The 26,938-nt window shown below is 41.1% G+C and overlaps 1 protein-coding gene across 1 annotated transcript in view; it reads left to right on the top strand.

Moving 5' to 3' along the window:
- SDC2 (syndecan 2) overlaps nucleotides 1-13,862 on the top strand; it is a 169,547-nt gene extending 155,685 nt beyond the window's left edge. Inside the window, exons 3-5 of the mRNA XM_007934849.2 lie at nucleotides 4,472-4,605; nucleotides 11,794-11,929; nucleotides 13,699-13,862. Coding sequence (XP_007933040.1) covers nucleotides 4,472-4,605; nucleotides 11,794-11,929; nucleotides 13,699-13,862 — 434 coding nt within the window. The remainder of the gene's footprint in view (nucleotides 1-4,471; nucleotides 4,606-11,793; nucleotides 11,930-13,698) is intronic.
- Nucleotides 13,863-26,938: the final 13,076 nt, after the last annotated feature.

Genomic DNA, 26,938 nt, shown 5'->3' with positions numbered 1-26,938 from the left:
GTTTGAACTGCCAGCCTTCTGGTTAGCAGTCAGGTGCCTTAGCCACACTACTTCTGCCTCAGCTGTAGCCTTGAGCTGATCATTGCTGCAAAGAAGTAGAAGAGTATCATTTTTGATCAGAGATTCTCTTACACTGCACAGAGGTAAGGAGCTTTGGTGGCACAGTGGTTAAAGCATATGGCTGCTAACTAAAAGATTAGTGGTTCGAACCCACCAGCTGCTCCATGGGAGAAAGACGGGGCAGTCTGCTTCTGTAAAGATTTACAGCCTTGGAAACTCTATGGGGCAGTTCTAGTCTGTCTTATAGGGTCACTATGAGTCAGAATCGACTCAGTGGCAGTGGATTTTTGGCTTGGCACTGGGGTGTTTTTCAGCTTAAAGGCAATGTTAACTGTAACTAAAATTTGTAGAGCACTTACTGTATGTCAGACAGTGTTCTCATCCTTATAACAGCTCTGTAAGGATAGACTCCATAATCATCTCCATCTCTCACATAAGAAAAACTAAGGCACAGAGAAGTTAAGCAACTTGCCCATTGTCACACTGTTAGGAAGTGATACAGCTGGGATAGAAACCAGGGAGTCAGGTTGGGAGTATGTTCTCTTTTTCTTTCAATTCATTTCTGTACTGCCTCCTGTGTCATAATACTATTCTAGAATCAAAGGCCCTGCCTAGCTGATGCCCTGTTCTAGCTGGAGGCACTGGGATCCCACAGGGTTTTGACCAGTGTTCCCTCTGTCCCAGCTGCCCAGTGAAAAATCAAATAGACTGGAGGGGAATGGCTAAAGGCCCAGAGGGTACTTCAGAGGTGGAAAGATGGGATCATATTACATATGTGGACTCAGGTGTGAGTTTTAGTGAGATTAAAAACCTCCAGCCGTTCGCTTAAACATTCCATAAGCATTCACTGTAAGCCAGATACTATGACATGTTCTTGGGACATAGAGATGAAACAAGAACAGGATGCTATGAAAAAGGAATATTCCAAGAACACAAAAGAACTCTTGTAGAGTAGATCTATCATGTCAAAAATGAAAATTTAGTAGAGGGGGCGAAGATAAAGAGGATATTTATTCATTCAACAGATATTCATTAACACTCCCTACATGGGGTAAAAGGCACCTTTTCTAGGTACTAGGAACACTTTAATAAATAAAACACACAAAAATACAGCAATGCTTTCTCTGGAAGTGGAATCATTTATTTATTCCTTTGTGTATTTTTATATCTCCAAATTTCATGTATGATTGTGTATTTTCTTTTAACATTCTCTTTATAAGCAGAACAAAATGTTATTTTTAAAAAGAAGTTCAATGACTATGGGCAACATAGGAAGAAATAGCTCTGTGATGGAGGGATCAAGGAAGGCTTCAGAGAGGGGAGGATGGCATTGTTGGCCAGACAAGATAGCATCAACAGGAATTTTCCAGGTGGAATCGGGCTCTGAAGTAGGATGTTTCAGGCAAAGAGAACAAACACGTGAGCCAGAAGTCCAGAATGAGGAAGAGGTGATGAGGGGCTCCCAGGTTTCTGGGCAAGACAAACACATTAATCTTTCTTGAAGAGAGTTAAAACAGTAGGAAGAGCCACTCTAGGAAGGTAAATGACTCACCTGTCTTCTAACTTCAGAAGTGCTACCTTCAAAGGATTCTCTGCTACAAATTTCTTTGCTCTCACAACAAATTCTCCACACCCCTAGCTTGATGACTTATATTTATAACTATTACGAACAAGTGAACAAGGGGGTCTTGCAGGCCCTTAATTGAAATTTTAAATTGCTCATTGAAATTTTATTCTTTGTCAGAAAATAATTCATTTTAGGAAGAAACTAAGCATACTTAAAGTATGTGATATTAAAATAGATATAAAATTTTAATGGAAAATCAGGTAGGTTAATAAAGCAGCAATGTATTTCTGGAACTATCATTATTAATGACATATTTACATAACACTTTAAGGTATACAGAATGCTTCCAAATATATACCACAATTGAGCCTCTGAGAACTAGTTATTATTATTCCCATTTTACAGATGAAGAAACTGAGAGTCAAGTATTACTTGCCCAAGATCACAGAGCTAATGAATGCCAGAACCAGTACTAAGTGTATCTGGGTTTGTTGAATGCCAAATCCTTTATTTATTCCAATATACCCTGCCATTTCTTCTCCATATAATGTAATGTTGTGAAGTTAAAGGAGACAGTTGCTATATTAAAAATTGAAGTTACATAGCCATTGCACTGTTTTCATTATGTTCTCTCTTAACTTTCCAAACTTTTTTACATCAGTATGATTCTGTGAAAAATAACCAATTTCTTTTGGTTGAGGAATTAGCAATTCTTCCAAGGAATCAGAAGGGCTTGGAGGAAATAGGTTAGTGGTACAGAGTTTAAGTTGTTACATATATGACACATGATCCCCTTTAAAATAGTATTGTAATAATAATAAAAAAAAATACAATAATAATATTGTATTTTAAAGTGTCAGAAATTCTTAAATGTTGTTCTGGTAAAATGACAAAAAATAATACTCAGATGGAAAGTTGGTGGATAATCCCTGATTGAGCAAATATCGAAGCAGAGCCTGTTACGTGCTAGGCACTATGTTAGACACTCAGGGAGCAAAACAGATGGAATCCTGTTATCATGGAGCTTCCAGGCTAGTGAGGGAGACTTTCTAGTAGGAGAGACTTGAATCAGTAGTTACACAAATGAACACATAATTACAAACTTATGATAAATGATTTTCAAGAAATAAAAATGTTTAAAAAAAAAAAAAAAACATTTAGAAAGGATCTTTGACCTAACATATTAGGACCAGAGGAGGTCTTCCCCAAGATCTAACCTTTGTGGTGAGATTTGGGTGCAAGTTAAGAGTGAACTAGGTTAGAGCTTCTGCAAAGGTATCAGGGGACCATGTTTGAAGCACAGGCAACAACAGGGAAAATGGTGCTGGAAAGTATGCCAAGGCTAGACCATGCAAGGCTAGGTTGAGGCATTTTATATTTATCCAAGAGCAGTGAGACACATGGTAAGTGTTTTAAGCAGGGTGTTGTAGCCATAGGCAGTTTGTGCACAGAGAACTGAAAGGAAATATTAGGAAAAAGGCCTGGCTTAAGGTGGTGGCACTGGAGGTGGTGGCTTGGTTTCAGGTGTTAGAATGGAGGCTATTAAGAAGGTAAAATCAACAGGACTTGGTGATGGATTCAGTATGGAAATGGGGAAGAGAAAATTCTGGTTTGTAGGGATATAGGATTCCATTCACTGAAAGGGAGCCTAGTGTGAGGACCAGGTCTGGGAAGAGAAAGGAGGGAGATATTATGAGCTCCGTTTTGGATGTATTATGTGTATGGTTCCTTTGAGACATTCGGTGAAAATGTCAAGTAAGCGAATGATACATGAGTCTGAATTTCAGAGGGTGGTACCATCTATATTTAGATGTAATTGAAGCCATGTGTGTGGGTGAGGGAGAAACTGTGCAGTAAGACGAGGCCTAGAGTTGAGCCTTAAGGAGCTCTTGATGTTGTATGTCCACGTAGAGGAGGAGGAACCTGCAAAATGGACTTAGAAATAGCCAGGGAGGAGAGGTGAAAGCCAGGAGGTCAGAGAAGGCCAAAGGAAGAGGTCATCATCAAAGGAAATGAAAGTAGACAGTGTCATTGGTGTTGGTTTTGGTTAGAGGAGGCACACTCTGCAAAATGCCACTAGATTTGGCATATTGGAGGATATTGGTGACCTTCACAAGATAGTGCCTAAGGCATTTGACTGCTAACCAGAAGGCTGGCAGTTCAAACCCAGCCACTTCTTGGAAGGAAGATTGGACAATCTACTTCCACAGTGATACAGCCTTGGAAACCCAAGGAGGGGTTGCTATGAGTCAGATCTGACTCAACAGCAGTGAGTTTGGTGGGTTTTTTTTTTGTGGGGGGCAGTTTTCACAAGACAGTATCAATAGTGCCATGACAGGGAGAGTCTTAACTGGAGGAAGAAAACAGAGAATGGAATAGATGGTGAGGAAAGGAGTCAAAGATACTCATAACCCCATTGTTAAAGTTTGGCTATAAAAAGGCGAGAGAGGGCTTAGCATGAATTAAGCATGATTTAAGGGATCAGCTAGAGGAGAGTTTTCTTTTTTTGTTTATTGTTTTAATGTAGTTTTGTTTTATTGTGTTGTGTGGAAAATGGAGCATGTTTTAGCATAGAAGGGACAAAATCTCACTGAGCAGAAGAAATTGAACCGTAGTGAAAGAGGGGCAAATTGAGAGTGGTCAGGGTAATAATACTGTGCAAAAAATTGCCAAGCTACACAAAGATCCCCTTTGAAATTATGTCAGTGAAGACTGAGGGAAAGTTTGTGTAGGTATTTTAAAAGAACATGGCTTCTGTCAGTATCAGCATTAGACAATATTGTCATTAACGTAGAAGCCTGCATTGTGTTCTTAATCTCAGTACATCTTTGCTTACTTTTCTAGGAGCTGATGAGGACGTAGAGAGTCCAGAGATGACAACATCTCGAACACTTCCAAAGATACTGTTCACTAGCGTTGACCCAAAAGTGGAAACTACAACATTGAAAATTCAGAACAAGATACCTGCTCAGACGAAGGTGTGTTTTATTTTGCATTATATTATCAGGTTGTTATAAATGCTTTTCAGGGTATAGTGTACAAAATAGTCCTTTTAAGAGGTTCTGTTTTAAGTTATGGAAGGACAAATGGTCTTTTAAATTATGGAAGGACAAATAGTCTTTTCATTATGTTATTGCAATTATTTTTTACATGGTGTTCCTTCTTAAGGAACTCATAACCCAGTTAAGAAGCCAAGCCTTTTCCGTTTATTTAGCTTAAGCCAAGAAAATTTGTTTTTATTTCATAAAGGAGGTCTTAAGTTAAAACCATTGTGAACTTTACATATTCCACAGGTTGTGGACTAAGGAGATTCCAAGTCACGTCTTGAGTTGGAACTAGTCTCAGTTAATTTCTTAGAGTCTCCTCATGTCTACCACCAATTGTATGTAAACTTTGAACTCTTTCAGTGATCATGATGAATCTAGGTGTGTCTGGAGGAGCCTTGGTAGCACAATGGTTAAAGTGCTCATCTGCTAACCAAGAGGTAGGCCGTTTGAACCCACCAGCTGCTGTGTGTGAGAAAGTTGTGCCAGTCTGCTTCCATAAAGATTTAAGCCTTAGAAACCCTATGGGGCAGTTTTGCTCCATTCTATAGGGTTACTATGAGTTACAATTGATTCAACAGTAGTGGGTTTGGGTTTTTTCCGTTTTTAAGTACATTTGTATGTATTCATTTTTGAGAGCCAACTTACTAGGAATAAGTCTTTGACTTTAGAACAAAGCAAAGCTATCAGCTAATGAAAAATAGGAGAGTCATAATTTTGAGCTTGTTAGCATAATATTGTAGTTGGCTGATCTTCCACTAATAGGTAAGCTATTTAAGTTAGAAAATGCCTATTAAAGTCTGAAGAAGACCTGGTTTTCAAATCCTGGAGCCGGTTGAGTTTCTCCGCTTCTCTTTATCCATTCCTTATGGATTATTGAGAAGATTACACGTGAAGGCATGTAGTATGGCACCTGAGACCTAGTAAGCATTCTGCAAGCCCTTACTTGAATTTGGTGGAGCAGTAGAGACCAAATCATTTCCCCTGTGTTTAATGAGCATATGTTATACTTGGAAGGGTAGACTTTGTAGATGGTTCATGGGTAGCGGGTAGCACAATGCCTGTGAAAACTTAGAAACTGACTGTCCCTTTTATGGAGTTCACCCATCTGTTGATTGGATGAGAGATGCTGCCAAGCATTAGCAGCAGAAAGGATGTGGGAAGCTGTGTCATGAATGTAGAGAGAGGTCTTCTCTGGAGGAAGAAGCGTCCCTCTGCAGACAGGGGTACATAGGTAGGGGCTCCCTGCTCTTCATTTCCTACCCTTATCAGAATGCCTTTCTTCTTCCTCCTCCTCCTGGTCAGTCTAGCTAGTGCATGTGACCAAGATGCCAGATGGGTTTCTACACATTGGGAGCAGCCAGGAGGTCAACTCTCTCCAGACTAGGGTGCTAAGAAGGGTTTGTTAGTGTTAGGGACAGATTGACGTCATAGGCCAGGTTGTAGGGAGGAAAGGAGATGCTCCATGAGAACTGAGGCAGACATAAACCTAGCAAGTGCTCACTCCATGTGTGGTAACTGCTCCATAAATGTATAAGTTGAATGAATGAAGGAGAAGGGGAGAGATGAAAATAATAGATGTGATTGATGTGGATTGCCTGAGCACCTCAGGGTGTGTGTGGCAGCGCTATCCAGCATGGCTTTAGGAGAGATGCATTTGGCTTTTACCACATTCTATGTGACTACCCATCATGGCCGAAGTTGTTGAAGTTAGGACTACTAGGACTTGTTGGTTTGAGGCAAGAAACTCTGCTGGGTGAGTTTTTGTCTTCAGTGATAAAGAATTGTATCCTAAGCAGAACCTAATTTGACACAGAGTTCTTTCTGGTCTGTTGAAAACAGTGGATTAAAAATTGATTTAAGTTTTTTTTTAAAAAAAAATGCCTTTAAGGAAGTAATCGCATCAGATCAAGATTGAGAAGATAGACATTTGGCAGGTGAGCATCTATTCAAGAGAAGTTAAATATGTCAAATTCTATTCCAGGCACTGACTGATAATATTGATCCCCAATAGCATTACTAATAACAGTGATTGAATTTCCCATTTTGCAGCTGAATTAAATGTTGTCTCTATGATATCATTAGTGTAGATTTTGCTTTTGAATGGGTCTCATAGTGGCATTAATGTCACCATTGAAGATACTCTATCTAGTTTGTTGTAAATTTATGTGACAAAAAAAGAGAACACAGTTACTTGTTTAAGAAGTGCATTGTTCATAATCTCTTCCTTCCATTGCATTTCCATGGCATCCAAACAACCAGACATTGTTGTAACATTTTTAATTGGTTCATTAAATCATTCATGCTACCTTTTTGTCATTTCATTTTACACATATATACAAGAGTTAAAGTATTTCAAATTATATCTTTACTGTAGAATGGTTTTCTCATAGGAAACCCCTGCTTCTATATAGTTAACTAAAAAAAAACAAACTCATGGCCATCGAGTCACTTCTAACTCATAGCAACCCCCATTGGGTTTCTGAGGTGGTAAATCTTTACAGAAGTTGATTGCCTGGTCTTCCTTCTGCAGAGTAGTTGGTGGGTTTGAACTGCCAACCTTCTGGTTAGCACTGAAATGCCTTAGGCACTGCGCCACCATAAAACTTTGCAATTTAAAAAATGAATATGCTTTCCAGAGCACCTTGATGCTTGTGTTGGGTTCACGCACCAAACCCATTGTGGATCATTCATCTAAGTGCATGATAGGCCCAGTTCTGTGCAGGCCTTCCATCCACCAGCCTTCTGATTAGCAGTCATATGCCTCTGGAACTATACCACCAGAGCTCCTCCCAAACTCCCAGATTCCTGGAATTCAAACTTCTCCTTGCCTGCTGGATCAGAAGCTGAATCAAAGGAAACTGAGCAATGTCATGAGCTCTCTCAAATGACTTCAGGGATTCAGGAAACCTGACGTAAAATAATCTGACAAAGATGATGTGGATAAAGTTGTTCTCAGTATTACAGTAGCTGTTTATGTCCACCTCATTTCCCATCAGAACTTAACTCTCTCTGATTGGAGGTGTTCTGGTGGCTCAGTTTTTAAGGCATTCGGCTGCTAACCAAAAGGTCAGTTTGTTGAACCCACCAGCTCCTCCAGAAGAGAAAGATGAGGCAGTCCACTTCCATGAAGTTTTACAGCCTGGGATACCCCATGGGACAGTTCTACTCTGTCTTACAGTGTCTCTATGAGTCACAATTAACTAAATGGCAGTGGGTTTGGTTTTGGTTAGTCACAGACCTGAATATCCTTTTGAGTTTCCTCTTCCCTTTCCTAACCTCTGATAGCTGTGCTAATGAGCAGTGGAAAGGGTCTTAGATTGGGACCTGGATAATTCACTCTCTGATCTGTTGAGTTGTCTGTCCTTCTAGTGGGAAGCCAACTAGTAATAGGCTTTCCATGAGAAGAATGAGGAAATCTCAGGCAAAATACTGTCAGTGAGTTTCTCTCTTTACTTCACTTTGGTACATAAAGGCCTGGCAAAACCTTTCAAATATTCTATCATATTAATGTAAAGAACAGTGTGGATTTGGGAGTGTACATTGTATAAGGTTACTTCTCTGGGGTCTTCTACTTCATGTAAGTTATGTCAGTGTGAGGTGTAAAGCAGTACAGGGTTTCTTGGGACTAGAGGAAAATAAGGCAATCATTCTTTCTCAGACTTTATAAACATATGATCTTCACTGGTAGCCTAGTGTTCTGTTGATTGAGGCAGAGATCTGGCATAGCGTGGAGTTCAAATGGATCCATTTGGTTTAACTTGTAGACCTTCTTAGAAATGACAGGGTCCTTAAAGCACCCCATAAAAGTGAGGTTTTCCTTCTTAAGTTTTTCAATTCTCTAGACTTAAATTAGTAGGCTGCCATTTTGAATGAACCTGATCCTTCAGAAAGCAATCAATCACTTAACCCATGGCATAATAGACTTTATAGAGTCATGGGATGGTTACATGTTCTTAGGGAAAGCAGTAAAGCTAAAAACAATGGTTGTCTGTAGTCTTTATAGCCTAGTGGAGTAGGAAGTGTTTTTCATCAGTCTTGTTGATCTACAAGTACAGGCAATTCATTTGAACTAAACTCCTAATCCAGTGGTTCTCAAACCATAGAGTTATCTGGAGACCTTTAAATATATAAACAACAATAATAATCGATGTCAGAGCCCCACCCCAGACCAATTGAAACAGATTCTTTAGTGGCAGGGCCCATATTTATTTATTTTTAAGCTTTTCAGGTGATTGAGATTCCATCTAAGGTTTGAAAATCATTGCTGCAACCTTGTGTCATTTACCCAAGATGGCTAACATTAGTGCTGAATATTGGAAAGTCAATGGATGCTGTGTGTGTGTGCTGGTGTGGGAGACTATAAAAAGTGTTCTGGGGTGAAAAAAAAAGAACTTATGTGGAGTATGCAAGTAAACATACTTCTTGTTGTTATGTGCCATTGAGTCGACCCGACTCATAGCGACCCCCGCCTTGGGTTTCCGAGGCAGTATCACTATGGAAGTAGATTGCCCAACCTTCCTTCCGAGGAGTGCCTGGTGGGTTTGAACCACCAGCTTTCTAGTTAGCCGTCATATACCTTAGGCATTACGCCACCAGAGAGTATTCTGAGGTTTTGGAGAGGTGAACAATCAGTGAGGGCTTCTTGAAGGACAAATGGGCAATGAAAGAAGTGAATGCCTTGAATTGAGATTAGGAGAATTGCATGAACCAAAACACAAATGTGAAGAGCTATCTCAGATAATAAGAGGCAGAGTGAACGTGGCCTGGCGGGATTTTTTACTCTGATGCTGTAGTGCCTAAGGCATTTAACAGCTAACCATAAGGTTGAAGGTTCAAATCCACCAGGCACTCCTTGGAAGGAAGATTGGGCAATCTACTTCTGTAGTGATAACGCATCAAAAACCCAAGGAGAGGTCACTGTGAGTCAGATCCGACTTGATGGCAGTGAGTAGGAGGTGGGTTGTGGGAACCCTGGAAGCCAGCCAACACATAGAGTTAGGAGGTTATTGCAGGAATTTGGGTGTAATGTGAAGAAGACCTGAAGTAACGCTGAAATGGGAATCCAAGGAAGGAACTTAATTTGAGAAAAGTGAGGAAAGACAAGTATAGGGATCCAAAAGAATAACAATACCATTAATGGAAACGGAAAAGTAGACCAGTATGATTTGGTGGTGAATTGCCTTTTAGATTTGACGTGTAGAGTTAAATGGGCTGCCAGGAGTTGATGTCGTTTAGTAAGCCATTGGCTTGGTAGGAATGATGGTGACTGGAGATGAGGTTGTGAGAGTTATTACTGTAGATTTATACTTCAGAATTGTAGAATGCGCAAGAACCTCAGTGTGCCCTTCATTTGCTGGATGAGGAAACTGAGGTCCAAAAACATAGCATGACTTCGTAAAGGTCCCACAATAACTAATTACAGAAGCCAGGCTTGTAGAAGTCCTAATTCAGAGTTCTCTGAAGCTTTAAGTGTAAGTACAGAGAAAAACTACCAGGTAGACCTGGGCAAGGACTACTCCCCATAGAGTAAGAGTAGGAGTACAGTCAGGTGTGGGGAATGCCTTGGAGAGAACATTGAAAGGAAGCTGTCATCAGCAATGCCATGTATAGCAAAGAGATGAAGGAATAAGGAGAATTGGGGCCATGCTTTTAGATTGAAGCTATCGAAGGGAGATGGTGGTCTGAAGTCAGAATTTGTTGTTAGTTGCCACTGAGTTGATTCCAATTCCTGCAACCCCATGTGTACAGAGTAGAATTGCTCTGTAGGGTTTGGTTTTGTTTTAATGTATTTGCTTTTTTTGTTGTTTTTTTTGTAACTTTTTATTGTGGTTTGGGTGAAAGTTGATAGGTCAAATTAGTGTCCATTCAACAATTTACATCCATTTTGTTTCATGACATTAGGTGCAATCCCGTCAGTGTAACAGCACTCTTCCCAGCACTTCATCCCTGGGTTCCTTGTTTTCATTCATCTATCTTTCTTGCCTCTTCCTGCCTTCTGAACTTTGTTTGGGGGCATATACTTCCTTTTTGGTCTTGTGTGGCTGAGGAGCACATTCTTCACGAATGTTATGGCACACTTTTATGTTGTTGTTAGGTAGGTGCCACCAAGGTGGCTCCAACTCATAGTGACCCTGTGTACAACAGAATGAAACACTGCCCTGTCCTGTGCCACGCTCACAATCCTTGCTGTGCTTTAGTGTTCACTTTATAGTCCTGTCTATTGTTTGGCTGAAAGGTAATCTCCAGGAGTGGGTTTACTGCCAGATTTGAAGGGTATCTAAGGGCCATAGTGTCGGGGGTCCCACCAGTCTTGGTCAGACCAAAATCTTTTTTATTATTTTTACTTTTTTTGCCACTCTGCCCAGTACCTTCTACTCTGATCCCAACCAGAGCGATTGGTAGTGGTACCTGGCCACTGTCTAGTTCTTCTAGTCTCAGGCCATTAGAAGCTGGGGTTCATGTGGTCTCTTCCATAGAGTTGTCAAGGCTGTGACCTTTCTGCGGTAGAGAGCACCAGGTCTGTCTTCTGAGGTGCCGCTGGCTGGGGTCAAACCACCAACCTTTCAGCTAATAGTCGAGCACTTAACTGTTTGCACCACCCAGAGACACCCTGAAGTCAGAAGTAGTTGTTGTTGTTGTTATGTGCCATCGAGTCAGATCCGACTCATAGCAAACCCTCCTTGGGTTTCCAAGGCAGTATCACTATGGAAGTAGATTGCCCCATCTTCTTTTCGAGGAGTGGCTGGTGGGTTTGAACCGCCAGCCTTCTGGTTAGCAGTCAAGTGCCTTAGGCAGTATGCCAGCAGAGCTCCCTGAAGTTAGAAGAGTGGTGATAAAATAGAGATCTTTTGAAGTGTTGACTCAGACAGTCTAAACATATCATTAGGATTATTGGGCACTCAGTAAAATGTCTATCTCGTGTATATGTCTGGTGTGTGTCATACAAAATCCATCATGGGACTCACCCATTGTACAAATACCACGCAAAATGATGATTCCAATTATTTCCTAAATTCATTAGGTGAAGAAAAGGAACGTTGGAATATGCTCATCTTAACTATTTCTCCTTCCCAGCACTTTTTAAAGATCTATATAATATTTCCCTGTTTCTTATACCAGTCACCTGAAGAAATCGATAAGGAGAAAGTTCACATGTCTGACTCAGAAAGGAAAATCGACCCAGCTGAAGAGGATACAAATGTGTATACAGAGAAGCACTCTGACAATCTGTTTAAGCGAAAAGAAGTCCTGGCAGGTGAGTGGTGGGGCTCAGGAAGCGAGGTGGCCCTTCCGGTGACCTCTGCCTCAGTGATACTCAGAAGTGTGTGTAGGCAAGACTTGCTGAATGTCACCTTCCTGCTGAGAGCAGTCTTGAGAGCCCTTCTCATTTCAGCCTGAGGGGCAAGAAGTGAGGCAAGTATTGTCTTTTCCAGCCCTCTGGGCCTACTCCTTGGCCAGCCCTTAAGTGTGGGTGGAGTTGGAATGGCCTAGCAGAGGAGAGTTAAGATCTGAATTAGTCCAGGATAGCTGGGTTGGGAGGAGAAGGGCTATGTGTAGATCAGTGTCTTGCCCCAAGCCATCCCTGATATCAAAGTAAATTTCAGAGAAGGAAGAGGTCTTTTTTTGAGAGAAGGAGGGCACAGTTTATACATACAATGCTCAGGGCTATAAGAATATTGTCTTCAATTGTTACTTACCTGATAGAAGTATTAACATTTGATTTTAAGGGGGAAGATTTATAAGATTTAAGAGTTCCCAATTCTTTTTTTCCCCACCTTCTTGTTGATATATTTTAAAATTATTGTTATTGAAAATATGCACAGCAGAACATATACCAATTCAACAGTTTCTACATGTACAATTCAAGGACATTGGTGACAGACATTAAGTTGTGCAGTCATTCTCACCCTCCTTTTCCACATTGTTCTTCCCCCATTAACACAAACTGATTGCCCTACTATCTTTTGAGTTGTTATTGTCAGTTTGATTCCATTTGGATAGTTTTTTTTTTAAAACAGTATAATGCCCTTGGCAGATATTCTTTACTAATTAGCTGAACTATTACTTGGTTTTAAGACTTCAGAGGTTATTTTTGGTTTAAGGTGTAAAGACTCTCTTGGGACACTAGTTTCAGGGGTTCATCCAACCGCAGTAGCTCCAAAAAATCTGGATTTCAAGAGAATTTTCAGTTCTGTTCCTTATTTTTCCCCCTTTTGATCAGGATTCTTATAGGGAATCTTTGGTCAAAATGTTCAGTAATGGTAGCCAGTTCTGGTCTCATGGCAATGGAAACAGTTAGCCATATATTCCATTTCCTTTGCCTGTGCAACTCTCTCTCTTCCTCAGTTGCTCCAGTGAATAGAAACCACTGTACCTTGGATGGCTCCTGTTGTTGTTATTATGTGCCATGGAGTTGACCAGACTCATGATGACCCCTCCTTGGTTTCTGAGGCGGTATCACTACAGAAGTAGATTGCCCAACCTTCCTTCTAAGGAGTGGCTGGTGGGTTTGAACCACCAGTCTTCTGGTCAGCAGTCAAGTGCCTTAAGCACTACGCTGCCAGAGCTCCTGGATGGCTACTGGAGTGCTTAATTCTTGGTAGTCCCAAATCCCAGACTAGAAAAGACATTTGCATGCTTTTTCATATTTATGCTTAAAAAAAATTAAGTCAATTAAATCGTGTTTTGTATTTTCACTGAAAAAGCAATTAGAAGATTAGAATATAAAGTGTGAGTACTGAAAAGACTAAAGCATTTTAAAGTACGGAATTAGTTGCGGTCACAGCCAGGTTTTTCTTATTGAGGCTTTTGGGTGATAGTGATACCAAAGAAAGTATTGTACCTTTCTGAGGAATGTCAGATTTGCATAATTACCTGGTTGCTTCATTGAATGCAGTTTCTTTAAATTTGGGGGTTTTCAGATTAAGCCTTTTATAAATTATAAATAGATTGGGCTTGACTAACTGAATTTCTATATGCCACGAAGCCCTTCTTGAAAAAAAGCTTTCTTTTGGTGTGTTTCAGCTGTCATTGCTGGCGGCGTTATTGGCTTCCTCTTTGCAATTTTCCTTATCCTGCTGTTGGTGTATCGCATGAGGAAGAAGGACGAAGGGAGCTATGACCTCGGGGAACGTAAACCATCCAGTGCTGCTTATCAGAAGGCACCTACTAAGGAGTTTTATGCCTAAAACTCCCACTTAGTGTCTCTATTTATGAGATCACTGAACTTTTAAAAATAAAGCTTTTGCATAGAATAATGAAGATCTTTGTTTTTTGTTTTTTTCATTAAAGAGCCATTCTGGCACCTTAATGATAAAATCCCACTGTATTTAAAACTTTTCATGTATTTCTTTAGAACCACGTAAAATTAAAACTTAACATCTGCAGTGTTCTGTGAATAGCAGTGGCAAAATATTATGTTATGAAAACTCAATGTTCATGGAATCGTTTGAAACTTTTATGCGCAAATACAAAGTGATTGTTTTTATCCTAAGGTTCGAAGATGAAAGCTGTTTAATTTTTGTCAGCATGTCTCGGATTGACTTTACCAAGTTTGTCTTCATTAATTTATCTGTTGTTTCTCTCTTCTTCTCTGTCCTCCTTCCCCTTGGTCCCCTTGAAAACAAAACTCTCATGCCTTTTGTAGCTGTCATGGTGCAGTTTGTCTTTGGATAATTCAGATAATGGTAATTTAGTGTATATGTGATTTTCAAGTATGTAAACTTTAACCTCCACTTTGTATAGATTTTTAAGTGTCAGACTATCCATTTTACACTTGCTTTGTTTATCGTTACCTGTAGCTTCGGGCAGATTTGCAACAGCAAATTAATATGTAAAATTGGATTATTACCACAAAACTGTTCAGTCATATCTGTCAGATCTTCTTTTGGGAAGATTTGATGTGAGTCCCTGACAAGCCTCAGCAAACCCAAAGAGTTAACAGTATTTTGAGAAGTTGCTGCAGATTCCTTGGGCCACTGTATTTGTTAATTTCTTGCAATTTGAAGGTACGAGTAGGGGTTTAAAGAAAAATCCGTTTTTGTTCTTAAAAATGCATTTAAGTTGTAAATGTCTTTTTAAGCCTTTGAAGTGCCTATGATTCTATGTAACTTGTCGCAGACTGGTGTTAATGAGTATAACAGTTAAAAAAAAAGTTGGTATTTTATAAGCACAGACAATTCTAATGGTAACTTTTGTAGTCTTACAAATAGACATAAATTGTAATTTGGGAACATAAAAACTACTGAATAAATCATGTGGCCTAATATTGAAAATGTCACTGTTATAAATTTTGTACATTTTCGATCATATGTACATCTCCCCTTTCCTAACGACCGTCTGCTCTCAAGGATGATGTGGGTTTGATTTCTGAGTGTTCCACAGAGTCTATAAATCAAGACCAAAGAGGCGGTCAATGAGGTTGTTTGTTACCACATTGACTTCTGAATTGGCCAGAGGAAATCTGACTGTGTAATTCTCATGTGTCTGAGTACAGATTCTGGAAGGCTGCAGCCTTTATAGGTTAGCTTATGGCAATATTGAGACAGATGCCTGCTTTTGCAAATAACTTTTGAGACTATAAATTCCAAAGAACTGAATGGGGCTTTCCTGAAGTGGGTATCTAAGGCTTAATCCTGTACATTGATTTACCTTTGAAACTGCGCCAAATGTCCTAAAGCCCAACCGAAGAATAGATGGAAGACCATAGTTCATAGCATAGGGAGCGAGGGAAGGAAGGGCAGGGAGGCTCTGTGCGTTAACAGGAGAGCCTCACTGCTTACGATTCATTGACGATTGATTGACGTGGCTGGAAAGCATTGCCAGCCAAGGAGGACATAGAGGTAGGCAGATCCTGTGTCTGGATACTTCCTTCTGCCTGAGTATTTCCTCGCTCTGTTTTACCATCGTAGTCCCTAGATAGTGCAGATGGTTAATGAGCTCAGCTGCCAACCGAAAGGTTGGAAGTTCGAGTTCACCCAGAGGCGCCTTGGAAGAAAGACCAGTCTGCTTCCTAAAAATGAGCCACCGAAGTGCTCTGTAGTACAGTTCTGCTCTGAGACACATGAGGTGGCCGTAAGTGGGGATCAGCTCGACGGCAACTCTGGATTTTTTTTTTTTTCTAAAATGTAACCATTAATTTTATGTTAAACTGTGAGTTGCCAAAGTGGGAAGAAGACGGCAAAAACACCAACTTTCCAACATATAATTTAGTAAAATACAAATGCTTCATTTAAAGACCATTCCCTGGAATTGCCACAGAACTCAGTTTTAATTTTTTTTTTTTTTTTTTTCCAAGCAGCACTTGGTACCGTGTTTACAGTACTTAAATCTTTAATGGCCTTAATTCACAAATTCCTTTCCCATCACTTATGGAATCAGTCCACTTTAGAGTGATTAAAAGGAAGTAATAGCATCTTCTAAAGTCTCACCATATCCCTCCGTTACAGAGGTTAAGAATGTAGTGGTATACCTCTAACTGTGCAAAGCAGAGGAAAATTCAATTCAGAGATTTAACAATTGCTTGGAATATCTGTGCCAGGAAAAGAAAATTTCTGGCAAATATTTTGTCACTGCTGTAAAGCAAAATATTTGTTAAAGTGCCAAAATAAAGTCTGTCATGCCGAAAGTAAAAACCCATTGTTTAGACTGACATCCAATTTTCTTCAACTGTCTGTTTTCTGCTTAGTTGTTCTGTTTTCTTTTTATTTAAAAATGCAGTCAATAATACTACAAAAAGTGTTAGTAATGATTACTGAGTTCAGGAAATTTTTGGTAAAATATAAATATTAAAGCTGATGTAAAAATTTCCTGCTTCCTTAAGCACATGTAAATAATTTCATTTGCGTGAATGTGGCTTTGTGTTTGAGACTTGTAGCATAGTGGTTAAGACACTTGCCTGCTAACCAGACGGCTGGTGGTTCAAACCCACCAGCCGCTCCTTGGAAGGAAGGTTGGGCAATCCTACTTCCGTAGTGATAACTGCCTCGGAAACCCAAGGAGGGGTCGCTATGAGTCGGGGCCGACTCGACGGCACTTAACAACAACAACAACAACAACAATAGATTCAGAATGCCCCATTTTCAGCATATGGGGGAAATGGGGTATACTCACTTTTTTTTTTTTTTAATTTTAGCTGCAGGTACTTAGAACTGTGGTGATAGTGGTGGTGGTGGTGGTGTACTGTTGAGTCCATTCCAACTCATAGCAACCCTAGAGGACAGAGTAGAACTGTCCCGTAGGGTTTTCTAGGCACAGTGCCTAAGGCATCTGTCTGCTAACCAGAAAGTTGGCGGTTCAAACCTACCAGCCACTCTGCGGAAGGAAGACCGAGCATTCTACTTCCAAAAATACTTACTGCCCCCGAAACCCAGTGGGGGTCGCTGTGAGTCAGAGTCGACTCATAGGCAATGGCTTGTTTTTTTTAGTTCTTTTTTTTCAGGAACCTTTTCAGGAGCCGATTATCAGATCTTTTTTCCCATGGACTTGCTGGTGGGTTTGAACCACTGACCTTTCAGCTGGCCACCGAGCACATAACCATTGCCCCACCAAGGCTGTTTAACTCAGAATTAGAACCTGGGTAATAAAACTGAACAAGACTGTGAAAATTACCATTTATTAATGTTAAAAATTGATGACGTGTTATGTCAAATATTTAGTGACTTGGGTTTTTTTTTGTTTTGGTTTTTGGTATTTTATTAATATGTTCCTGGGGGTACAGGCACGATAATAACTTTATAGTTTTTAGTAGTTTATTTCTTCGGTATCTTAGACAAACATTTTGAAACCTTGGAAAATTTTTAAGTGAAGGGCCGAGGCATAAAACTTAAAAATGTCCTGTATTGCAGGTTAATTTTATAAGCAGAATCTTCTTTAAAGCTTTGTTACAAGATGATGGGGTGGTACTAGAACAAATATTTTAATTTATTTTGGTTAAAAAAGCCAATGACAATAGCAACACTAAATCTCCAACGTGAATTTCTAAGCTCTAAGCCTCTGGCAGACAGACAACAGTGAGCCCGGAAGGGGCTTTCAATTGAAATTAGTCAAACCAGATGATAAATGGACTAGTCTGAATTGAATGATCACTAAAGTTCCTTTCACTGCTGATATTTTGTGACAATAGTGAAATTTGAGACTTGGCTATTTCTGGGGACAGTTACAGAAAACTTTAAAAAGGCTAGAACAATATCTGTCTGCCTTTTAGTGGTAAAAACAGTATCAAAATGCATTCTGTCCCACTCTGTCTCAACTCTGAGTGATTTCAACTATGATTTAAGGTGCTAAGCTTTCATTTCGTTCATCTGCTATATACGATCTTTAGCAGAGCCTGTTCTGACCAAGGAATTGTGGTGGCTTTGAGAGAAGTTGGTTTCCTGTGAATTATCTAGAAGGGTGGAACCCAAGCCATAATTCCAACCCACAAATAGCAGAGTAAAGCTGTCAGCTTTGGAGTTCCAGATGCCCTGAACACAAGACATGTTCATTCCAGTTTCTTTGGCAAAGTATCATTTGTATGTGCAATGCAATGGAGGTTCAATGTACAAATACTTACATACTGACTGAGCAGCAGACACACTTCTAAGAGTTCTGGGTATAGTTATGAATGAGATGGCCAAAGACCCTAGTCTCCTAGATCATGGAGCTTTCTAGGAGAGCAATAAAGGAGGACATAGTGGTAACGAAGCTACGAATGCAAATGTAATTCCATGCTAGCCATGATAGAGGCTGAAGTAAGAGACTGAAAGACTATCGTCAGGATAGGCTGCAGTAACAAGATCTCAGCAACTTACATCTGCAAAGATGTGTTTCTTGTTCATACTACATTGGAAAGGTTCTACTGTGAAAATTGTCATTCTCCAGCTCAGGCTTATGTAGCCACTATCTGGAACACTGCCAGCCACTGTACAGCGCAACACACTGCTGTCGAGCAGTAAAAGGGAAAGAGTGACGGTGAAGCACAAAGCAGTCTTAAAATTTCCACTCAGTCGTGGCATGTGACGTCCACCCACATTTCATTGGCCAAAGCGAGTCACGTGGCACCATTGAACTTCCACGGGGCAAAGAAGTCCTATCCTACCTTGTGCTTAGTAGGAGAGAGATGGCACTTAGGAATAGCTATAATGACTACAGGAAAGAGTACAGAGATGCAGAGCCAATTGTACTAAAATCTGGGTAAGAACATCCAGGCTATGTATGGAAGGCCCTAAAAAAGAAACAAGCTTGGGATGTTGGAGGAAGAGTGAGAAGGCCAAGCAGCTGGTGAGCTATGGGGAGAGTGGTAGAAGAGATCCGAGAAGAGAAATTGCTTTCAAACTGGGCTTTTTTGTCCATCCACTTTTGTCCACTTAAAATTTATTCTCCATGTGGCAGGCAGACTCATCTCTTTTAAGACGTGAATTAGCTTGCCTCACTCCCTGGCTTAAAGCCCTTCAATGGCTGTTAGAGCACTTAGAGTAAAGTTCCTGCACCTTGCTTTTGCCCTTAAAGCCTACAGGAGCTGACCACAGGACAATGTATAATAAAGGGAATACGGTGGTTAGCAGGGATTATGGTAGCTAGGGGAGAAATAGCAGCTCTGGTGGCGTAGTGGCTAAGGGACTTGACTGCTAACCAGAAGGCTGGTGGTTCAAACCCACCAGCCACTCCTCGGAAGGAAAGTTGGGCAACCTACTTCCGTAGTGATACCGCCTTGGAAACCTAAGGAGGGGTTGCTATGAGTCGGGTCCGACTTGATGGCAAATAACAACAACAACGGGAGAAATGGTGGCTTGGCTAAGGGAGTAATGATGGGTGGAGTGAAGAGGAACTGTTTTTGGTCTCTAAAAGATTGGAAGTTGGGAGTAGATTACAAAAAAAAAAATGGAATCGGATGATATCTATGGTTTGCACTTGCAGTGTGTGAATCGTATTAAGAAAGTGAACAGGAGGGGGTGGGCTGGTATGTCAAGGGTTCTTTGTGGATCACATTAAGCTAGAGAAGACTACTAGACACTTAAGTGGAGGTGTCAGGTAAGAAATTAAATTTAAGAATCTGCTGCTCAGAAGATACTAAGTTGTGAGTTGAGTTCATTATTTACTACTTCCGTAGTGATAACTGCCTCGGAAACCCAGGGAGGGGTTGCTTTGAGTCAGGGCCGACTCGACGGCACATAACAACAACACACCAACCAACAACACACCAACCGACAGCACAGGAGTGAGTAGCATTGGGCGGGGGTGGGGCCACTGCCATCAACTCCATTCTGACATGGTGACCTTGTAGGGTTTCTAAGGTAATCTTTTTGGAGGAGCACCATGTGGCGTAATGCCTAAGGCATTTGACTGCTAACCAGAAGGTTGGCAGTTCAAACTCACCAGCCACTCCTCGGAAGGAAGATGGGGCAATCTACTTCCTTAGTGATACTGCCTCGGAAACCCAAGGAAGGGTCACTATGATTCAAAATCGACTCGACGGCATATTACAAAACCAATCTTTCTGGAAGCCGACTGCTTCATCTTTCTCTTGTGCAGTGGCTTCAAAGTGTCTGGTGGGTTCAAACTACCAGTCTTCTGGTAAGCAGTCAAATGCATTAACCACTAAGCCACCAAAGCTCCTTGAGCAGCATATGGATAGTATTAAAAGCCACAGGACTAGAGGAGATGTCTGGAGAGATTAGTAGATAAAGAAGGAGGATGGCTCTTCTAGCAAAATCTGTTTTAGAGGAGCCACTACCAGATTTACCCTCTAGCACTAGTCACTGGATTGGATGACATTTTGGCAGATGCTCATCTTTAATTGCAAGAAGAAAAGAATCCCCATAATGCATCATGCAAAGCTCATTTTTGAGCAAATTAATAAGCATGTAAACTATCAGCTGCTACCAAGTCATTAATAAAACACAGTATTAAGTGATTTATAACAGAAAAAAAATGGAGCAGGAGTAAGAACTATTTGAACACTCAGGAAATACCTCTATTATCTGTGTTTACAATGGGAACACATCAGCAAACAAAACAGTAATTATCCCACTTGTAGCCTTGTCCTGGAGTCATTGAAAGCAGCATTTTTTGCCTCCTTAATTAGGTTCTGCTTAGGTAAATGCCAGAGTAAACTTGCATTTCCTCTGTCCAGGCCAATTGCAAGGAAAGTAATAAAAATGTTTAAAAATGTAGATGGATTTGACATTACATCAGACCTAGAACTTGGGAGTCATGAATTTTCCTTTTTTGATAACCTCGCATCTCAGTCCTTTACTATTTTTACTATCTGTTACTCTTTTTTTCATGTGCAAAATCAAGATACTATCTAGCGGCTTTGGCTTGTTACAGGAATTCAGTGCAGCAATGGTGGTGAAGCAGTTAGCATCTATCTGATATAAACCAAAAAACCAAACTCAGGCACATAGTGACCCCCACTGGGTTTCTGAGGCTGTAAATCTTTACAGAAGTAGATTATCTCATCTTCCTTCCGGGGGCCTTCTGGTTAGCAGCCAAATGCCTTATCCATTATGCCATGGGAGCTCCCTATCTGGCGTATAGCAGACCCTCAAAACAGGGACTTAGTTCTTCATGCCTTTAACAGATGTTTCCTGAGCACTCACTATGTGCTAGGCACAATTCTAGGCCCTGGGAGTACTGGAACCAACAAAACAAAGCCCTGCTCTCATGGAACTTACATCATAGGGAAAAGACAAATAATAAACAAATATGTAATACATTAGTGGGAAGATGACATTTGAGCAGAGGCTTGAAGATAGTGAGGGATGGATTAAGCCGTGGTATGGGGAATCTGGAGGCCTGGGGTGTTCTAGGCAGATGAACAGTGAATACCATGGTCTTAAGTGTGGCCAGGGGCAAGTGAGCTAGAAAGTAGAGCCCTCGGCATCAATGAAATATCCACAGGCCAGATTGTGTGTATATGGTCTTGCAACTGTTCTGATGACTTTGGAGAGACACTGCGGTATTTTCAGCCAAGGAGTGAACTGAACTGATTGTGCTTAAACCTGGTTCTCAAACCTTAGGAGGCATCAGAATGCCCTGGAAGTCTTGTTAAAAGACAGGTTCCTGGGCTCCACTCTCAGAGCTTCTGATTCACTAGGTGGGTCGACCCCGAGAATGTACAGCTCTAACAAATTCCCCGAGTGCAGCAGCTGCTGCTATTCCAGGGACTCCAGTTTGAGAAGCACAGCTTCCAAGGAATCACTCTGAATACAGTGTTGCGAATAGACTGGTTGGTGGGGGGCATGTATGCGGGCAAAAAGGCAGCTGGTGAGACTATTGCAGTACTCAAGGTGATAGAGGTAGGAAGACTTGCTTGGACTCTGGAGCATGAACATGAAGTCTGGAAAGCCAGGTGAGTACATGATACATGGTTTATTGATAATTATATTACAGTACACGATAGTATCATCCATGTTTCCAGACTTCCTAGCCATCTTCTGTTTTGAAAGTATACCCAACAGGATTTGTTAATGAATAGTATGACACTCTCTTTTCCCAGATGCCCACAAGCTCCAGACTTCTCTCTTCTGTGACATCATGAGCCATTGTCATTATCCAAAACCAAACCAAACTATTTACTGCTGTCGAGTCGGTCCTGACTCATAGCAACCCCTCCTTGGGTTTGCAAGGTGGTATCTCTACAGAAGTAGATTGCCCAATCTTCCTTCTGAGGAGTAGCTGGTGGGTTTGAACCTCCAGCCTTCTGGTTAGCAGTCATAACTCTTTCTCTTCACTCCTGTAACCCTCAACATATACCTTTCTTTTGGCCTGGCATTACACACATCTGCTTTTCCCTTCAGTTCTATGCATATTGAGGACATTGATTCATTCTGTGCCCCTCTTAGTACCTAGCCCAGTTCTTAGCATTGGATGATGGGGAGAAGCCTATATGAACAGACTTCTGTGTTACTAGCCTCTGACTCATCTCCTCTGTGAAATGTAGTAAAGTCCTATACAATCTGGGACCTTCGGCTTAAAAAAAAAAAACTGAACAAACACAAAAAACAAACTTATGTCAAAAGTCTAAAGCAAAATTCAAGCAGCTGTTCACAGATAATTCTTAAAATCTTAGGCTTGGGCTTAAGCTACTTAAGCACAGAAAGTGCCCTGATGGGCTGATGATTTTCCTGGAGATATCTTTTAGCATTTTGCAGATAAATATTTAACATTTATACAGGGAGCTGATTAGTTTTCTGCCTTTGTTCTGTCACTACTTCAGTTATTGTACCACGTAATCCCCATGCTGGATCCATGCCGTTCTGAGATCAAAACCTACCCTTTTTATGACCCTCTCTCCCATTTCTGTGAAGGAGGCTGAGTTGTAAACATGGTATGAAAAAAATTCTTATATGCCATCTTGATTGCTAACATCTGTTCACATTTCCATTCATAAATTTAAAATTCGGGCTTCTGCAGCCATCTGTTTTCTCACAACAATCTGAAAAGAAGAAAAGCCCAAGGCAGATGTGCAGGTGGGAGAAGAGTGTCTGCCTGACTTGGCCAACTTTCATGAGGTTTTACTTTGCTTTCTTTTTTTCTCCCTTGCAGTGCATGACTCTTCTTCCTTCAGGGTAGGACTTCCATCCCCGCGCCTCAGTTTCCTGTTTTACTAGAAGACGACATTAGGAAATAGTCATTTCCTCCTCACCCCTCTTTGTAGTTTATTTAGTCATGTTAACTAGTCTTCTGTACAATTTGGTAAGAATTTTATTGTTCACTTTAGTTTTGCTTCCAATTCTCTCTCTACCCCTCAGTGTCTGTCTGTGCACATGCACACACATACTAAGTGTGGGTGCCCAATTTATGAACAAGAACACAGAAACTGAAGTTGTTCTACTGATTTGTTTAAAGATACCTGGACATCTCAGTGACCTCAGAGAAATGGAATCCACCGCTGCCTCAAAACCAAAAACAAACTCATTGCCGTCAAGTCAGATCCGACTCATAGCGACCCCTCCTTGGCTTTTGAGGCGGTATCACTACGGAAGTAGATTGCCCAACCTCACTGCTGCCTCGATCGTAGGCAATTTTCTAGCTTGCTGGCCCACTGAGCCTCTTGATGGGAATTTCTCATGGATTACTTTGGCATGGTTAATAGATAGGATTTGGCAGCTGCAGGGCTCAGATGCCAAGCTAGGCAATGGCCCTTTTTTATTTTGCTGTTGGCAGTGTCATCTATGTCTAGGGGACTGGGCGTCTAAAGCTGCTTGGCTTTGTTCCAACGATGCTGTTACAGCAACTGTGAAAATGCTTTTGAAAACTGACATGACGTTTTGGGGGACTGCTGAACTATGGTAGTCTCTCAAATGTGATCTAACTTGGGACTCACTTTTATCTTTAAATATATATATATTTTCCTGGTTTATCTTGAGAAACAACTTCAGCAAACCACATGCAGTCTGTTTTGCATCTTAAAGTCCCTCTCTGTAAACCTCAGCAGAATGAGTAAGGATCCACCCATCCCAAACCTTCCTTTAACAGTCCTGTACATACACTGGTGGTTTGTGGGATCATCTTGCTGGGTTATGTGTGTTCATTTTCATTCTACTCTGACATTGCTTTTATATTTAACTCATGACTAGTTTTCTGGGCATCGTTGTGGGATCTGGAATGAATGATTTAACCATTCTGAGCCCAAGTTCTCCAAATTCCAAGGGAGTAAAAGATGTTAATACCTTACTGTCCTTATGCTTGCCGGTGTGTGGATCTATTGGGTGATGTTTGCAATGCGTGAGGAAGGACTTGGAAGACATTGCTGACACAGGACTATCCAACTTATAAATTACCCATATTTGTGAGCAGCTGTTACCACCCCTCCGAGCTGTCCCAGCCATTAACTTCACCAGGTCCTCCCTCACTGTCGCTGAAGCCTCCGCACAGTTTCTGCCTCATCTCTAGCTCTCGAAATCCCTGGCATGTTCCCTTCCCTCATTCTCTGGATTTTTAAAAGCTCAAGATCAAGGGATACTCAGAGACTAAGTTGCAAGCCTTTGTTTATAGCTTTGTGTAAGGGTTCAAAAGGGTCTAGAGTGAAGATAAAAGGAGCCCTGGTGATGTCGTGGTTAAGCGCTCAGCTGCTAATCAAAAGGTCAGCAGTTTCTCTGGGAGAAAGATGTGGCAGTCTGTGCCTGTAAAGATTACAGCCTTGGAAATGCTATGGGGGCAGTTCTACTCTGTCCGATAGGGTCCCTATGAGTTAGAATTGACAGTATGACAATGGGTTTGGTTTTCGAGTGAAAATGGGGAGCTCCTGATGGTATAAATAGTTATCTCACTGGGCTGCAAACTAACAGGTTGGAAGTTCAGTTCCACTTAGAGGTGCCTTGGAAGAAAGGGCTGGCAATCTACTTCCAAAAAATCAGCCACTGAAAACCCTGTGGAACATAGTTCTACTCTGACACATGTGGGATCAACCATAAGTCAAGTTCACTTGGTAGCAACTGGTTTTTAGAGAGAAACCAAAAACAAACCAAACTCACTGCCATCAAGTTGGTCCTGACTCATAGGGACTCCTCCTTGGGGTTCTGAGGCGGTATCACTATGGAAGTAAATTGCCCGGTCTTCTTTCTAAGGAATGGCTGGTGGGTTTGAACTGCTAGCTTTCTGGTTAGCAGTCAGATGTCTTAGGCACTAAATATATGGCTTTGAGGCTTCTCTTCCACTTCTCCACTCATGGAAGACATCATTAATTGATCCTAGTATACTCTTCTTCTAAGGCCGATCTCAGAATCCTTCACCAGATGGTGCTCCATGCAGCCAACACTAATCCATTGAAGTTGGTTGGGAGATGGAACCTATTTACCACCCTCTGCCTAGAGAGATGTTGGTCTTGAGGCCATAACTTTTCTAAATCAGCTATGTGGTGAGTTGAATAAGTTTGGTCATTTAAATAGGTTTATGTTGGAACTAATGGGAGGCTTGAGAAGACAAAGTAAAGTATTAAAATGAAATGGAAAAGACCTGAAGTTAGAAAATTTAAAGGGAAAAACATGCTTGGCATTTCTCAAGCTGAAAGAACTGAAGAAAAAACTTAAGCCTTGAGTTGAAATTGAGCAACACAGGAAACATCAAAAGAAGAAGGAGGAAAGGCACAGAGTCATTTTACCAAAAAGAGTTGGTTGCTGTTCAACCATTTCAGGAAGTAGCATATGATAAAGAACTGATGGTATTGAAGGAGTGAACAAATCTGTCTTGAATGAGGTACAGCCAGAATACTTCTTAGAAGCAAGGATGACAAGACTTCATCTCGTGTACTTTGGTCATGTTGTCAGAAGGGACCAGTCTCTGGAGAAGGATATTATGTTTGGTAAAGTTGAGGGTCAGTGAAAAAGAAGACGACCCTCAATGAGATGCATTGACACAATGACTGCAACAATGGGCTCAAATATAGCAACAATTGTGAGGATGATGCAGGCCCAGACAGTGTTTTATTCTGTTGTGCATGTGGTCACTATGAAGTCAAACTCACTAGCCACTCCTCAGGGAGCTCTGGTGACATAGTGCCTAAGGCGTTTGAAGTCTGACAGTTCAAACCCACCAGCCACTCCCCGGAAGGAAGGTTGGGCAATCTACTTCCGTAGTGATACTGCCTCGGAAACCCAAGGAGGGGTCGCTATGAGTCAGAGTTGACTCAATGGCAGTGTGTTTGCTTTTTTTGGTTTGGTTAGACAACATCTAACAATGACAAAGATACAGTACAACAAAACTTATTCTAGACTGACTCCTGCTAAAGGACATTCTTGAGGTTTGCTGTAGTGCTCACTCCAGAAGACAAAATGACTCAGTGGTTTTTCTTCTTTTCTTTTAAATTTAAATTCTATTGTGCTTTGGGTGCAAATTTGTTTTATATTCAACAGTTCAGGCACATTTAATTTCATGCCCCAATTATCATCCCCAATCATAAAAAACTCACCTTCCCTCCTGCCCCTGTGACTACTCCCTCCCTCCCTGTGCCATTCTTAACTATGCATTTCTGTCTGTCCAGCTTTCATTCTACGTGAATGCTTCCCCTCTGGTGTCTCATGGCTGATTGCTCTAAGGGTTGCATCTCCCTAGAGTAGGTGAGTGCATCACCCTGCATGTAGGTCTTTTTACTGTTGGGGTGAGAGCCAATCCATGGGAGTAAGTCCATTTCCAGGCCTAAAGCGTAACCCTGGAGCCATAATCTCAGGGGTTCCACCAGACTCTACCCAACCAGTAATTCTGGTCATTTTTGTGTTTTTGAATTTTGTTCTACCTTTTTCCTCCCACTCCATCCAGGACAGTTTTAATCCCTTTCTGAGAG

This window comes from Orycteropus afer, unplaced genomic scaffold (assembly GCF_000298275.1).
Source record: "Orycteropus afer afer isolate SDZICR_OR568_19922 unplaced genomic scaffold, OryAfe1.0 scaffold00021, whole genome shotgun sequence".
In the NCBI taxonomy this organism is placed as follows: domain Eukaryota; kingdom Metazoa; phylum Chordata; class Mammalia; order Tubulidentata; family Orycteropodidae; genus Orycteropus; species Orycteropus afer.
The sequence above is the reverse complement of the archived record's forward strand: the minus strand, read 5'-3'. Positions and strand labels throughout refer to the sequence as shown.